We start from the raw sequence: 16,950 nt of genomic DNA, 5'->3' as shown, positions 1-16,950 counted from the left end.
CAGTTTGGTGTTATATTGAAGCCCAGAGCTAGATAACCTCCAACTGGTCCCCGGGTTGGTGTTATATTGAAGCCCCGAGCTAGACAACCTCCAACTGGTCCCAGGGTTGGCGTTATATTGAAGCCCGGTGCTAGACAACCTCCAACTGGTCCCTGGGTTGGCATTATATTGAAGCCCGGAGCTAGACAACCTCCAACTGGTCCCCGGGTTGGCGTTTTATTGAAGCCCCGAGCTAGACAACCCCAAACTGGTCCCCGGATTGGCATTATGTTGAAGCCCGGAGCTAGAAAACCTCCAACTGGTCCCTGGGTTGGCGTTATATTTAAGCACTGAGCTAGACAACCTCCAACTGGTCCCGGGGAAAGGCAGGCTCATTTCTATTGAAGTTAGAACTGGGGCCTGTTGATTAATCCTTCCATGCAGGGGCATGAAAGGAGTTTTGGCTGGATGTTTCTGTGTTCTTATCGCCATGTTAATAGTCGATCATGGAATGTAGCTTTCTGTTAAATGACTCAGTGCCATGACAGATTGTGATAGCATACTCATATAAATGGCTCTGATATCCTGTGATGAACTTGTTGCAGGAGATTGGGTGAGCAGGATTTTGGAAGACATCCAAAGTGATTAAGGAACTGTGGTCCACCTGGTCCAGTTTCATAATGTCCATGCTAATGCTAATCGTCTGCTTGTTTAGTGCCTCTAAATCCTTGAAACTGTTCCTGTCAATATGCATTTTCGTTGAAGGAGATTTTATGAACTCATAATATTCCTTATCAATGTTAAGTATGGTGGAAAAGGACAGTCATGTATCTTGCTATTTAACTTGAGTGATAGCTAGTCAGGTGTTGGGCGCTTTAGTGCTTTTTAGTGACTTCTTTAGCCTTTTAATAAGTGTTTCTGTAAAGGAGGGAAGTGGTATAGTGGATAATTCTTCTACCTAGGTGACATGTTCTTGACTTATTGTTACGTTTGTAAACATCCACAGGTGTCATATCCACAATGGGAAGTGGTATTACTATCCGAGATATACCCCCTTGGCAACTTGCACTGGGTAGAGCCATGATCCCGCGGGGCATGTTTTATGCCTGCCGGCCTACTTAAGGCTCAGATTGCACATGCTGCACGCAGGATAGCAGTGACTAGCCAAAGAATGTAGGTCGTCAGAGTTGTCTCTTCAGGAAATGCTGTCTTGGCTAAATGGACACGCCACCTATGCCTTGCAACAGCACTGCAGCATGGGATTCCTTAAGAAGTCTCAAGTCCCAGATTGATAGGTCTGGAGATTATGATGTTAATTTCCCCTCCCATTACATTGAGATGTCCGTGGGGCATGAGCTTTTTCTCGAGATACATGGACTGAGGGTGAGATATGAGAATTAGTATCCTGTTAATATTCTTTGGTCATGAGAGTTGGCTGACACGCTCCATTGATTTGAGAGAATTCACCACTATTTTAAGGGGATTTAATTCAGATTCGACTCAGAGGCTTCTTTCCAGCCCAGAGGAGCCACCCTACACTGCAGGACCGGGCGCTCATCAGAGGATCTATATCCAGCATGGTGCACTGGCTCCAGAAGTGACATCAATGCAACCGGATGGAGAACACTGATAGACAAGGAAGTGACGTCACCATAACCAAAACTTACATCATCACAACCGGAAGTGAGGTCACCATAACCAGAACTTACATCATCACAACCGGAAGTGACGTCGCCATAACCAGAACTTACATCATCACAACCGGAAGTGACGTTATCACAACCAGAACTTACATCATCACAGCCAGAGGTGACGTTATCACAACCAGAACTTACATCATCACAACCGGAAGTGACGTTACCATAACCAGAACTTACATCATCACAACCGGAAGCGACGTCATCACAACGAGATCTCACATCATCACAACCATGAGTGAAGCCATCATAACCAGAAGTGAAGTCATCACAACCAGAACTTACATCATCACAGCCAGAAGTGACGTTATCACAACGAGATCTCACATCATCACAACCATGAGTGACGCCATCATAACCAGAAGTGAAGTCATCACAACCAGAACTTACATAATCACAACTGTGAGTGACGTCATCATAACCAGAACTAACATCATCACAACCGGAAGTGATCATCATAACCAGAACTTACATCATCACAACCGGAAGTGATCATCATAGCCCAAAACTTACATCATCACAACTGGAAGTGACGTCATAAGACCAGAACTTACATCATCACAACCAGAAATGACGTCATCATAACCAGAACCTACATCATCACAACCAGAAATGACATCATTATAACCAGAACTTACATCATCATAACCAGATCTGGTATTCTGGTATATGTGCACAGCGTAGATGAACATGTAAACCTTCTGGTATCTAAGCACAGCCTACATGAACATGTATACCTTCTGGAATATGTGCACAGTCAGATGAACATGTATACCTTTTGGAATATGTGCACAGCCTAGATGAACATGTATACCTTTTGGAATATTTTCACAGCCTAGATGAACATGTATACCTTCTGGTATCTGTGTACAGCCTAGATGAACATGTATACCTTCTGGAATATGTGCACAGCCCAGATGAGCATGTATACCTTCTGATATCTGTGCACAGCCTAGATGAACATGTATACCACTTGGTATCTGTGCACAGCCCAGATGAACATGTATACCTTCTGGAATATGTGCACAGCCCAGATGAACATGTATACCTTCTGGTATCTGTGCACAGCCTAGATGAACATGTATACCTTCTGGAATATGTGCACAGCCTACATGAACATGTGTACCTTTTGGAATCTGTGCACAGCCTAGATGAACATGTATACCTTTTGGAATATGTGCACAGCCCAGATGAACATGTATACCTTCTGGTATCTGTGCACAGCCTAGATGAACATGTATACCTTTGGGAATATGAGCACAGCCTAGATGAACATGTATACCTTTTGGAATCTGTGCACAGCCTAGATGAACATGTATACCTTTTGGAATATGTGCACAGCCTAGATGAACATTTATACCACTTGGTATCTGTGCACAGCCTAGATGAACATGTATACCTTTTGGAATATGTGCACAGCCTAGATGAACATGTATACCTTCTGGTATCTGTGCACAGCCTAGATGAACATGTATACCTTTTGGAATATGTGCACAGCCCAGATGAACATGTATACCTTCTGGTATCTGTGCACAGCCCAGATGAACATGTATACCTTTTGGAATATGTGCACAGTCAGATGAACATGTATACCTTTTGGAATCTGTGCACAGCCTAGATGAACATGTATACCTTTTGGAATATGTGCACAGCCTAGATGAACATTTATACCACTTGGTATCCTATGCACAGCCTAGATGAACATGTATACCTTTTGGAATATGTGCACAGCCCAGATGAACATGTGTACCTTTTGGAATCTGTGCACAGCCTAGATGAACATGTATACCTTTTGGAATATGTGCACAGCCCAGATGAACATGTATACCTTCTGGTATCTGTGCACAGCCTAGATGAACATGTATACCTTTTGGAATATGTGCACAGCCTAGATGAACATGTATACCTTTTGGAATCTGTGCACAGCCTAGATGAACATGTATACCTTTTGGAATATGTGCACAGCCTAGATGAACATTTATACCACTTGGTATCTGTGCACAGCCTAGATGAACATGTATACCTTTTGGAATATGTGCACAGCCCAGATGAACATGTATACCTTCTGGTATCTGTGCACAGCCTAGATGAACATGTATACCTTTTGGAATATGTGCACAGCCCAGATGAACATGTATACCTTCTGGTATCTGTGCACAGCCTAGATGAACATGTATACCTTTTGGAATCTGTGCACAGCCCAGATGAACATGTATACCTTCTGGAATATGTGCACAGCCCAGATGAACATGTTTACCTTTTGGAATCTGTGCACAGCCCAGATGAACATGTATACCTTCTGGAATCTGTGCACAGCCTACATGAACATGTATACCTTTCGGAATATGAACACAGCCCAGATGAACATGTATACCTTTTGGGATATATGCACAGCCTAGATGAACATGTATACCTTTTGGAATATGTGCACAGCCTAGATGAACATGTATACCTTCTGGAATATGTGCACAGCCTAGATGAACATGTATACCTTCTGGAATATGTGCACAGTCTAGATGAACATGTATACCTTCTGGAATATGTGCACAACCTAGATGAACATGTATACCTTCTTGAATATGTGCACTGTCTAGATGAACATGTATACCTTCTGGAATATGTGCACAACCTAGATGAACATGTATACCTTCTGGAATATGTGCACAGCCTAGATGAACATGTATACCACTTGGTATCTGTCTACTTACCCTGACTCATGTCGATGTTTGACTCCCTCAGACTGGTTCACTTCTCACCACTGAAATATTGAAGTAAGTATGAAGAACATGGCAACATGCATAATGCACGGTTTGATTCATTCACAAAACAGATTTTGGTATTTCTAAAAGAATAAAAGACAATTGTCAATATCAATGAAAAGGTAACGGGCAAACTTTCTAAATTACATCTGCTCATTATCAGCCTTTGTGACATTCACTGAGTTCTGTGATTATCCTTCAAGTTGGCACACTCTAACTGCAAAGGGCACATCTAACCATCTTATGAATGTCCTGTGGCTATGGAATGTGCCCTCTGTATGCTGCAGGTGAAGGATGTCCTCTGAGGTCTGCAAGTGTAGGATGTATGGAGTGTGCCCTCTGTAGTCTGCAGGTGTAGGGTGTATGGAGTGTGCCCTCTGTATGCTGCAGGTGAAGGATCTGCGCAGGTGTAGGATGTATGGAGTGTGCCCTCTTTATGCTGCAGGTGAAGGATGTCCCCTGAGGTCTGCAAGTGTAGGATGTATGGAGTGTGCTCTCTGTATGCTGCAGGTGAAGGATGTCCTCTGAGGTCTGCAAGTGTAAGATGTATTGAGTGTGCCCTCTGTAGTCTGCAGGTGTAGGATGTATGGAGTGTGCCCTCTGTAGTCTGCAAGTGTAGGATGTATGGAGTGTCCCCTCTATAGTCTGCAGGTGTAGGATGTATGGAGTGTGCCCTCTGTAGCCTGCAGGTGTAGGATGTATGGAGTGTGCCCTCTGTATGCTGCAGGTGAAGAATGTCCCCTAAGGTCTGCAAGTGTAGGATGTATGGATTGTGCCCTCTGTATTCTGCAGGTGTAGGATGTATGGAGTGTGCCCTCTGTAGCCTGCAGGTGAAGAATGTCCCCTAAGGTCTGCAAGTGTAGGATGTATGGATTGTGCCCTCTGTATTCTGCAGGTGTAGGATGTATGGAGTGTGCCCTCTGTATGCTGCAGGTGAAGAATGTCCCCTAAGGTCTGCAAGTGTAGGATGTATGGATTGTGCCCTCTGTATTCTGCAGGTGTAGGATGTATGGATTGTGCCCTCTGTAGTCTGCAGGTGTAGGATGTATGGAGTGTGCCCTCTGTAGCCTGCAGGTGTAGGATGTATGGAGTGTGCCCTCTGTAGCCTGCAGGTGTAGGATGTATGGAGTGTGCCCTCTGTAGCCTGCAGGTGTAGGATGTACGGAGTGTGCCCTCTGTAGTCTGCAGGTGTAGGATGTATGGAGTGTGCCCTCTGTAGCCTGCAGGTGTAGGATGTATGGAGTGTGCCCTCTGTAGTCTGCAGGTGTAGGATGTATGGAGTGTGCCCTCTGTAGCCTGCAGGTGTAGGATGTATGGAGTGTGCCCTCTCTATTCTTCAAGTGAAGAATGTCTCCTGTGGTCTGCAAGTGTAAGATGTATGGTGTGTGCCCTCTGTAGTCTGCAGGTGTAGCATATATGGAGTGTGCCCTCTGCATGGTGCAGGTGAAGGATGTCCTCTGAAGTCTGCAAGTGTAAGATGTATGGAGTGTGCCCTCTGTATGCTGTAGGTGAAGGATGGTGCCTGAGGTCTGCAAGTGTAGGATGTACGGAGTGTGCCCTGTAGTCTGGAGGTGTAGGTGTATGGAGTGTGCCCTCTGTAGTCTGCAGGTGTAGGATGTATGGAGTGTGCTCTCTGTATGCTGCAGGTGAAGGATGGTGCCTGAGGTCAGCAAGTGTAGGATGTATGGAGTGTCCCCTGTAGTCTGCAGGTGAAGGATGTATGGAGTGTGCCCTCTGTATGCTGCAGGTGAAGGATGGCCCCTGAGGTCTGCAAGTGTAGGATGAATGGAGTGTGCCCTCTGTATTCTGCAGGTGTAGGATGTATGGAGTGTGCCCTCTGTATGCTGCAGGTGAAGGATGTCCCCTGAGGTCTGCAAGTGTAGGATGTATGGACTGTGCCCTCTCTATGCTGCAGGTGTAGGATGTATGGAGTGTGCCCTCTATAGTCTGCAGGTGTAGCATGTATGGAGTGTGCCCTCTGTAGTCTGCAAGTGTAAGATGTATGGAGTGTGCTCTCTGTATGCTGTAGGTGAAGGATGGTGCCTGAGGTCTGCAAGTGTAGGATGTATGGAGTGTGCCCTCTCTATGCTGCAGGTGTAGGATGTATGGAGTGTGCCCTCTGTAGTCTGCAGGTGTAGCATGTATGGAGTGTGCCCTCTGTAGTCTGCAAGTGTAAGATGTATGGAGTGTGCCCTTTGTAGTCTGCAGGTGTAGAATGTATGGAGTGTGACCTCTGTATGCTGCAGCTATAGGATGTATGGAGCGTGCCCTCTGTATGCTGCAGCTATAGGATGTATGGAGTGTACCCTTTGTAGTCTGCAAGTGTAAGATGTCTGGAGTGTGCCCTCTCTATGCTGCAGGTGAAAGATGTATGGAGTGTGCCCTCTGTATGCTGCAGGTGAAGGATTGCCCCTGAGGTCTGCAAGTGTAGGATGTATGGAGTGTGCTCTCTGTATGCTGCAAGTGAAGTGTGTCCTCAGAGGTCTGCAAGTGTAAGATGTATGGAGTGTGCCCTCTGTATTCTGCAGGTGTAGGATGTTTCGAGTGTGCGCTCTGTATGCTGCAGGTGAAGGATGTGCGCAGGTGTAGGATATATGGAGTGTGCCCTCTGTAGTCTGCAGGTGTAGGATGTATGGAGTGTGGCCTCTGTAGTCTGCAGGTGTAGGATGTATGGAGTGTGCCCTCTGTATGCTGCAGGTGAAGGATGGCCCCTGAGGTCTGCAAGTGTAGGATGAATGGAGTGTGCCCTCTGTATTCTGCAGGTGTAGGATGTATGGAGTGTGCACTCTGTATGCTGCAGGTGAAGGATGTCCCCTGAGGTCTGTAAGTGTAGGATGTATGGAGTGTGCCCTCTGTAGTCTGCAGGAGTAGGATGTATGGAGTGTGCCCTCTGTATGCTGCAGGTGTAGGATGTAGGATGTAGGATGTGTGTCCTCTGTAGTCTGCAGGTGTAGGATGTATGGAGTGTGCCCTTTGTATGCTGCAGGTGAAGGATGGCCCCTAAGGTCTGCAGGTCTAGGATGTATGGAGTATGCCCTCTGTATGCTGCAGGTGAAGGATGTCCCCTGAGGTCTGTAAGTGTAAGATGTATGGAGTGTGCCCTCTGTAGTCTGCAGGTGTAGGATGTATGATGTGTGCTCTCTGTATGCTGCAGGTGAAGGATGTCCTGAGGTCTGTAAGTGTAAGATGTATGATGTGTGCCCTCTGTAGTCTGCAAGTTTAGGATGTATGGAGTGTGCCCTCTGTATGCTGCAGGTGAAGGATGGCCCCTGAGGTCTGGAAGTGTAGGATGTATGGAGTGTGCCCTCTGTATGCTGCAGGTGAAGGATGTCCCCTGAGGTCTGCAAGTGTAGGATGTATGGAGTGTCCCCTGTAGTCTGCAGGTGTAGGATGTATGGAGAGTGCCCTCTGTATGCTGCAGGTGTAAGATGTATGATGTGTGCCCTCTGTAGTCTGCAGGTGTAGGATGTATGGAGTGTGCCCTCTGTATGCTGCAGGTGTAGGATGTATGGAGTGTGTCCTCTGTATGCTGCAGGTGAAGGATGTCCTGATGTCTGTAAGTGTAAGATGTATGATGTGTGCCCTCTGTAGTCTGCAAGTTTAGGATGTATGGAGTGTGCCCTCTGTATGCTGCAGGTGAAGGATGTCCCCTGAGGTCTGCAAGTGTAGGATGTATGGAGTGTGCCCTCTGTATGCTGCAGGTGAAGGATGTCCCCTGAGGTCTGCAAGTGTAGGATGTATGGAGTGTCCCCTGTAGTCTGCAGGTGTAGGATGGATGGAGTGTGCCCTCTGTATGCTGCAGGTGAAGGATGTATGGAGTGTGCCCTCTGTAGTCTGCAGGTGTAGGATGTATGGAGTGTGCTCTCTGTATGCTGCATGTGAAGGATGTCCTGAGGTCTGCAAGTGTAAGATGTATGATGTGTGCCCTCTGTATGCTGCAGGTGAAGGATGGCCCATGTGATCTGCAAGTGTTGGATGTATGGAGTGTGTCCTCTGTATGCTGCAGGTGAAGGATGTATGGAGTGTGCCCTCTGTAGTCTGCAGGTGTAGGATGTATGGAGGGTGCTCTCTGTATGCTGCAGGTGAAGGATGTCCTGAGGTCTGCAAGTGTAAGATGTATGATGTGTGCCCTCTGTATGCTGCAGGTGATTGATGGCCCCTGTGGTCTGCAAGTGTTGGATGTATGGAGTGTGTCCTCTGTATGCTGCAGGTGAAGAATGTCCCCTGATGTCTGCAAGTGTAGGATGTATGGAGTGTGCCCTTTGTATGCTGCAGGTGAAGGATGTCTCTTGAGGTCTGCAAGTGTAGGATGTATGGAGTGTGCCCTCTGTATGCTGCAGGTGAAGGATGTCCTCTGAGGTCTGCAAGTGTAAGATGTATGGAGTGTGCCCTCTGTAGTCTGCAGGTGTAGGATGTATGGAGTGTGCCATTTGTATGCTGCAGGTGAAGGATGTCCTCTGAGGTCTGCAAGTGTAAGATGTATGGAGTGTGCCCTCTGTAGTCTGCAGGTGTAGGATGTATGGAGTGTGCCCTCTGTATGCTGCAGGTGTAAGATGTATGATGTGTGCCCTCTGTAGCCTGCAGGTGTAGGATGTATGGAGTGTGCCCTCTGTATGCTGCAGGTGAAGGATGGCCCCTGTAGTCTGCAGGTGTAGGATGTATGGAGTGTGCCCTCTGTATGCTGCAGGTGAAGGATGTCCCCTGTGATCTGCAGGTTAGGATGTATGGAGTGTGCCCTCTGTCGTCTGTAGGTGAAGGATGTCCCCTGAGGTCTGCAACTGGAAGATGTATAGAGCGTGCCCTCTGTAGTCTGCAGGTGAAGGGTGTCCTCTGAGGTCTGCAAGTGTAGGATGTATGGAGTGTGCCCTCTGTATGCTGCAGGTGTAAGATGTATGATGTGTGCCCTCTGTAGTCTGCAGGTGTAGGATGTACGGAGTGTGCCCTCTGTATGCTGCAGGTGAAGGATGTCCCCTGAGGTCTGCAAGTGTAGGATGTATGGAGTGTCCCCTGTAGTCTGCAGGTGTAGGATGTATGGAGTGTGCCCTCTGTATGCTGCAGGTGAAGGATGTCCTGAGGTCTGCAAGTGTAAGATGTATGATGTGTGCCCTCTGTATGCTGCAGGTGAAGGATGGCCCCTGTGGTCTGCAAGTGTTGGATGTATGGAGTGTGTCCTCTGTATGCTGCAGGTGAAGAATGTCCCCTGTAGTCTGCAAGTGTAGGATGTATGGAGAGTGCCCTTTGTATGCTGCAGGTGAAGGATGTCCCCTGAGGTCTGGAAGTGTAGGATGTATGGAGTGTGCCCTCTGTATGCTGCAGGTGAAGGATGTCCTCTGAGGTCTGCAAGTGTAAGATGTATGGAGTGTGCCCTCTGTAGTCTGCAGGTGTAGGATGTATGGAGTGTGTCCTCTGTATGCTGCAGGTGAAGGATGTATGGAGTGTGCCCTCTGTAGTCTGCAGGTGTAGGATGTATGGAGTGTGCTCTCTGTATGCTGCAGGTGAAGGATGTCCTGAGGTCTGCAAGTGTAAGATGTATGATGTGTGCCCTCTGTATGCTGCAGGTGTAAGATGTATGATGTGTGCCCTCTGTAGTCTGCAGGTGTAGGATGTACGGAGTGTGCCCTCTGTATGCTGCAGGTGAAGGATGTCCCCTGAGGTCTGCAAGTGTAGGATGTATGGAGTGTCCCCTGTAGTCTGCAGGTGTAGGATGTATGGAGTGTGCCCTCTGTATGCTGCAGGTGAAGGATGGCCCCTGTGGTCTGCAAGTGTTGGATGTATGGAGTGTGCCCTCTGTATGCTGCAGGTGAAGGATGTCCTCTGTAGTCTGCAAGTGTAAGATGTATGGAGTGTGCCCTCTGTAGTCTGCAGGTGTAGGATGTATGGAGTGTGCCCTCTGTATGCTGCAGGTGAAGGATGTCCTCTGAGGTCTGCAAGTGTAAGATGTATGGAGTGTGCCCTCTGTAGTCTGCAGGTGTAGGATGTATGGAGTGTGCTGTTTGTATGCTGCAGGTGAAGGATGTCCTCTGAGGTCTGCAAGTGTAAGATGTATGGAGTGTGCCCCCTGTAGTCTGCAGGTGTAGGATGTATGGAGTGTGCCCTCTGTATGCTGCAGGTGTAAGATGTATGATGTGTACCCTCTGTAGCCTGCAGGTGTAGGATGTATGGAGTGTGCCCTCTGTATGCTGCAGGTGAAGGATGGCCCCTGAGATCTGCAGGTGTAGGATGTATGGAGTGTGCCCTCTGTATGCTGCAGGTGAAGGATGTCCTCTGAGGTCTGCAAGTGTAAGATGTATGGAGTGTGCCCTCTGTAGTCTGCAGGTGTAGGATGTATGGAGTGTGCCGTTTGTATGCTGCAGGTGAAGGATTTCCTCTGAGGTCTGCAAGTGTAAGATGTATGGAGTGTGCCCTCTGTAGTCTGCAGGTGTAGGTTGTATGGAGTGTGCCCTCTGTATGCTGCAGGTGTAAGATGTATGATGTGTGCCCTCTGTAGCCTGCAGCTGTAGGATGTCCCCTGAGGTCTGCAAGTGTAGGATGTATGGAGTGTGCCCTCTGTATGCTGCAGGTGAAGGATGTATGGAGTGTGCCCTCTGTATGCTGCAGGTGAAGGATGTATGGAGTGTGCCCTGTTCTTTTGAAAACCCAGGTCAAGCCCAACCAAAAGCTTAGGATAGGGTGGAAAATGTCTCTAGTGTAACATATTTTTAATTTACAATGTGATGTGACGTGAAGTGGTAGGTAGGTACATATAACACTATTCTATCAATCTAAACGCATTCGGATACACCTGTGATGTTTTAGTTTGTTTTGCTTGTTGGTTCAATCCTGTACAAACATATTTCTGATTATACAGTGTTTAGTGTTTTGCAAACATGAAAAGCTTCACTTTAATGGATGCATTGTCAAAAGTATTGATTGTAACATTATAAAGAATATAGCATCATAGTGACACATTTGTTGAAGCATGTAAAACTCATTAGTTGATTATCTTAAAATACATGCTTGAATTGTGAGTTTGTAGACACTTGAGTTTTATGGTGAAAATTTATTATGTATATAGACACTTCTAAGAATGCACATTTCTTTTTATTTGTATTTTTAGTAACTTTAACAGTGCTGGAGGTGCTTGAGTTGTTAAAGGGGCACTGATCTAAAGCAATTTCCCAGGACTGGTTGTTGCCTTTGTTATTGTTTTTTCCCGTGAGTACCCAGATGATAAAGCAGAAATCTAGACTAGTTCACGACCTGTGCTGCGTAATTCGTAAGCACATTTGTCACTTTTATTGATAGTATAAGGGTGTATGGTCCCATTGATCAACAAAATGAGAATCAGGTTTGGAAATAATAAGGAAATGCAGGTATCTTTGTAAGAAGCATCGGTAATGGTGACGAAGTTTTGATAAGTCACTTGCTTGGTAATTGTGCGATTTTCGTTTACACTATTTTGACTTGCAACACAAAGTAAATATTTCACCTGAGTATTGCTTATTTTATCTTGTTTATATTTTTACAGTAAGAAATGTGCAAAATTTTTTTATATATTAAATGCTTAAATATTCAGTTATTTTACAAATTGACTGAAAAATATGTCCATCTGTATTATTATAAAACAAATTCCAAAGATCTTTATGTTTAATATCATCACCAAGAGAATGTAAATGTTACGATGAAAAGTACATTTCTGTACTGTTTGGCTTCTAATCCATCATACATAATAATCTATTGTGATGTTTTTAGGCTCTTTTGATTGTCTTAATCAATTTTAGTCAATCTGTTAAAGAAATGGACAGTTTTTACAGTCAAAATGACCGAAATATTTACAAATTTATAAATTGCCCGAGAAAATCACATTCTATAAACTGACTGTAATATATATATGCTTACAAAGGAAAAGACTTGTGAAAACAACGTCTATCGCGCATTGAAGAATTTCCCAACCAAGACGTAGAGGAACAAGAATGAATCTGTTCAATGCTACAGCAAATGAAGTAAAACAAAATGCAAATATCATAATTACAACCTACCAAATTTATGTGTATAATTTTTGGCAGCTTCCTTTTTCGAGGAATGTATCCTTGAATATCCACACAAAGGAACAATACAAAGCTGTACAAAGAAATTTATTCGATGTCACGTGTCTCTGTAAAAATCAAATATTTTAAAATATATATCGTTTCGGGATATTGTAACCCGTGTTCATTTCTCAACTGATCACTTAGATTGTTTCAGTTGTTTCACATAGGTGTCAAGTCTGAAAGGTCGGCTGAGAAAGCCCACGTGACAACTATTTTCACAACATCCACAGATCCTAAAAATCCATTGAGATAGATAACAATAAGCAATCAATCAACCTATTATTTGAACAAAGTATGTTGTTTTTACATCTGCACTTCACGCCATGATATGAGTGTATTCCCTTTGTTTTAGTAAACCTTGACATGTAAACACTCACTTTTGACATATCCACTGTGCAAGATAACAGTGATTAATCAATCAACATATTTTCTGTTAATCCTTTGATGACTAGGAACAATCCGTTGATTTACAAAAAAGTAAATCAACTGATCATTCATCTCTTGCTGGGCTGCCACGTGCATATTACCTCACTTCAAACCTGGATTTAGATTTAGATTAAGCTGTCCTTGCAGACAGTTGCCCAGTCTCTTGTCACACCCAGTTGCATTGCGTATCATCTGGGTACTCACGGGGAAAAAACAATAACAAAGGCAACAACCAGTCCCGGGCAATTGCTTTAGATCAGTGCCCCTTTAACAGGTGTCATGACATTTGGAAATATCCACTTCCAGAAAAAAAATATCCTGTGCGGGTGTGACCCTAGGGCACATATGATTTTTATGACCATATGTATCTTTCGAATAATTTTTGCATTACAAGCCCCTTTGTATATATACTTCTTTGGCACAACAAAATCTCGAACAAAACTTAATAGCAATGTTTGTTTTTCATAATTAGAGTATACAATGAAATAGGAAATGTAATATTTTACATAATTGCTTAATTTTACAGTCGGAGGTAGACCCAGAGCCTCGACAACGCAATTGCCGCACATAACTTTTTCAGATCTTGTGAGAATTTGCGTCATAAAAATAACCAATCACCCAGAGGGTTAATGGTTGGTGACACAGGTCCTCCTCTTGTAAGGGACAGCAGCGACTCCAAGCGGTAGACCCGGGAACCAGTCTAGAAAAAGACTGTGTCAGTGTACGATTTCCTTACGATAGCTTTACGACAATCTTAGCCCAAAGATCATTTCGAAAATCTGGACGCTGAATTCTAAAGTTAGGCTGTGATGTGAATGTGGTAATGACATACCTTGTCATCTGAATCATCATTAAAACTCAAGGCAAATTTGCCGACAAAGTATGAGGTCTACGACTGAAGAGTTACCGCTCTTTTCACGCTTGTGGGGTGGGGGTGTGGGGGTGGCGGTGAGGGGGGGGGGGGGGGGGAGAAAAAACGCCCGGGCCTGATGAAAAGATCATCATGATCATAGCGCCTGCTATACATGCTACACTAGAAGAGCCATTCGAATCAAATACTAATAATCCATGAATCTTGCTAATCAATGAATAGATAGGCATATAATACTCACCGTCTACCGTCTATAGACACTGTCCGTTTTAAACCAACTGCATGACGTCGACCTGAGTCTTACATAACAGCTTCTGAAGGGGAGAACGTATTCCGCTATATTGACTACGATCACGTGACAACCTCACGCAATGCATTTCCTGGAACAGTTGCCAAGCATGGAAGGTACAGTTTAATTGTACTAGGTACGGGGAGTGGGTTGCAAATACCTTATACGGGCATACGCTATCATTAAGTCTGAAATCGGGGACGTACGTCAATCATATTTACGCTGTGATCACGGACCTATATACAAGTCCGTGGATTGATGCATTCCTTTAGTGTGCCTATGTGGAGGCCGATATGTATTCATACATGAAGAGCTAGCTGGTTATATACATTTCAATCTGTCTAGGCCCTAGCTATGTAGGCTACTCCGAACCACGTGTGTGGTGTGTGGAAGGTGGGGTGGGGGTCTATCGAACACCGTGCCGACGAACATACAACGTGAAAATGAAATAAATAATCAACATTACTTTTATTACTGGTCATTATTGACACTAATGGCACAGTGATATTTCTAGCGGTGTTAATTGTGCAGTTACAAAATTGACATCATTGATCATTACTTGTGTTTCTGTCAGTGATATGAAGGTAATTACAAGTTCAAACATATTGTCATAGCGACTGATTTACGACTACCATTGTCTGAAGTACATTTGATTGCAAAGGCTAATTACCCTGTAGCCATGACATGTATTTATCATCCAAAACTGGCTCCCACAGGAGATATCGCTTGGGTGAGATCAAGCAATATCTAGGGCGCGTTGCAAAGCGCCAATCGCTTGTAAGCGATGTACAGCGATTCGCCTTACAACAGTGCGCTAACTTTCAGCCGCTTGCAAGCGAAACAATCGCTGACTGAGGTCGCTTCGTTCTCAAACCAAAATGGCGGCTTACTTTGACAGCGGAACAAGGAATTCTTGACTGGATCAACTAGAAAATGAGCAAAGGTAGCTAACACCCCATCATCCTCAGTCTGCTCCACATCTTCAAAGTAGTCATAAATTTCATCAGCTCGTCATCGAGCCTCTTCTATTACGTTCTTCATTACGCAGATGGTCAGGCTCGCTGACATGGTTGATGCATGTCATCGTATCCCAATTACGTGGATAGATGCTCATGATGTCAACCACTGGATTGTCTGGTCCATACTCGATTATTTACAAACCGCCGTCATATAGCTGGAAGATTGCTGAGTGCGGCGTTAAACAACAAACACACAAACGTCAAGGCAACCAAGCGGTATAGTTGTACCGCCATTTTGGAAGAGTGCGCAAGCGCTTCGAACTGTTGCAGACCCCGGGTTGAGCGATGAATTTGCTTTCTCTAAGCGATTCGTGGCTTGCAACGCGCCCCTATACTGTAGATATCGCTGCAATGAAATTGCATCACAATGCTTTGCAGACCATTGTGACGTCATTGGTTACCATGACGTCACAATCAAATGACATCACTAATGGCTCTGCTACTGAAGCTGTTAGCAGTACTAAGTACACTTAAGACACTGCTTATTACTTTCTACAAACTGAAAAAGTTGGAAGAATGATGTTGGATGATAAATAAAATCTCACGCATGTGTCTTTTGATATCAAATATATCAACACTCGTTGATAAAAGTGGAAAAAAATCCTCGGCAAACCTCGGAGTTTTCCAACTTTTATCAACTCGTGTTGATATATTTGATATCAAAAGACACTCGGGTGAGATTCTCTATATGTCTCCGTAACTTAATTGTCATTATTTATAAGACACTAATCCCCGTTGTTAATCCTCACCAACATTTCATTGTATTTTGACTGTCAGTCAGCCTGGACTACCATGTCACTTCCCTTTAAATACTGCTTTTTATAGTATGGCATTTATTGCCCTAATTGATCATCCCATGAACTGTGTTGGTTAATCACGCCCACATGTCCAATGTCCAAAGCAACGTCGTTGTCTCTTTGTCTGTCCATTGTTGTTCATTACTATATATGTGCTACCATTACACAGTTACTACGGTGTTAGTCAGGCTTGGTATTCCGAGTGCTGGCATAGGGACGTCCTCGAGCAGGATGTGCCGCTCGTAGGAAACGCCCTGAGGTGAGCTGGAGCTCCGCTCACCTCTTGTACGCCTGAGCTGGAAGGTCCGCTCATCGCTGTGTTTGTGTTGTCAGAGCAGGTATTCCGCTCATTGTGCAATTGTTGTTTATTGTAAAACTTACATGTTGTGCATAAAGCGTTCCGGGACAGTGATGTCGATTTTGTCCTTTATTCCCACAAGAGCTAATTCCCCGTCAACTACATGCGCGTTGACAACTTGTACATTTTCAGGAGCAAGATGGCATGATAGCGAATGTAAAGAGCTGAAACATGAGAAATATCGTATTCTTAATATGTTTAGAATAACTGGTGATCTGAACTATTTACAACAGTTTAGACAGTTAAGAAATGCGTATCGAAATATGTGTAGACAAAAGAAATTGAATTTTGAAGAGCGATTACTTGAGGTTTTAATGTCTCATACTTGTAATCCTATTGGGCCTTCAACTGATGCCTATAGAACTATACATCCAGAGCAGTCAAGTACTGGTGCAGACTGATCCAGTAACCACAGCATAGGCTTCCCCTCCAAGCTTATAAAATGATTAAAATTTGGGCATCTCATATGAGAAATATTTTATTTAGATATGGTTTTGGATTTATATGGCTGTCTCAAGACATTGGTTGCATCTAATTATTTTTGGTAATCTTCAAACAATGATTTTATGACTGCTTCTTTCAATATTGGCATCACTCTCTCTGATGATAGTAAAAAGGGCGTTCTGGACCGGGAGTTGGGGGATTTTCATTATTTATAGTAACAGGTGAATGCCCTCGTGCTAAAA

General features: G+C 44.6%; 1 protein-coding gene across 1 annotated transcript in view; it reads right to left on the bottom strand.

Annotated features, from left to right (window-relative positions):
• The window catches only part of LOC124135768 (sacsin-like), a 62,644-nt gene extending 48,467 nt beyond the window's left edge, over positions 1-14,177 (bottom strand). The window contains exons 1-2 of the mRNA XM_046501317.2: positions 14,043-14,177; positions 4,385-4,434 (exon numbers count right to left, since the gene is read on the bottom strand). Coding sequence (XP_046357273.1) covers positions 4,385-4,394 — 10 coding nt within the window. The 5' untranslated portion in view covers positions 4,395-4,434; positions 14,043-14,177. The remainder of the gene's footprint in view (positions 1-4,384; positions 4,435-14,042) is intronic.
• Between the last annotated feature and the right edge of the window lie 2,773 nt (positions 14,178-16,950).

Source organism: Haliotis rufescens, unplaced genomic scaffold (genome assembly GCF_023055435.1).
Source record: "Haliotis rufescens isolate VD_foot unplaced genomic scaffold, xgHalRufe1.0.p SCAF_1, whole genome shotgun sequence".
Taxonomy (NCBI): domain Eukaryota; kingdom Metazoa; phylum Mollusca; class Gastropoda; order Lepetellida; family Haliotidae; genus Haliotis; species Haliotis rufescens.
Note: the sequence above shows the minus strand (reverse complement) of the source record. Positions and strands in the feature narration are given on the sequence as shown.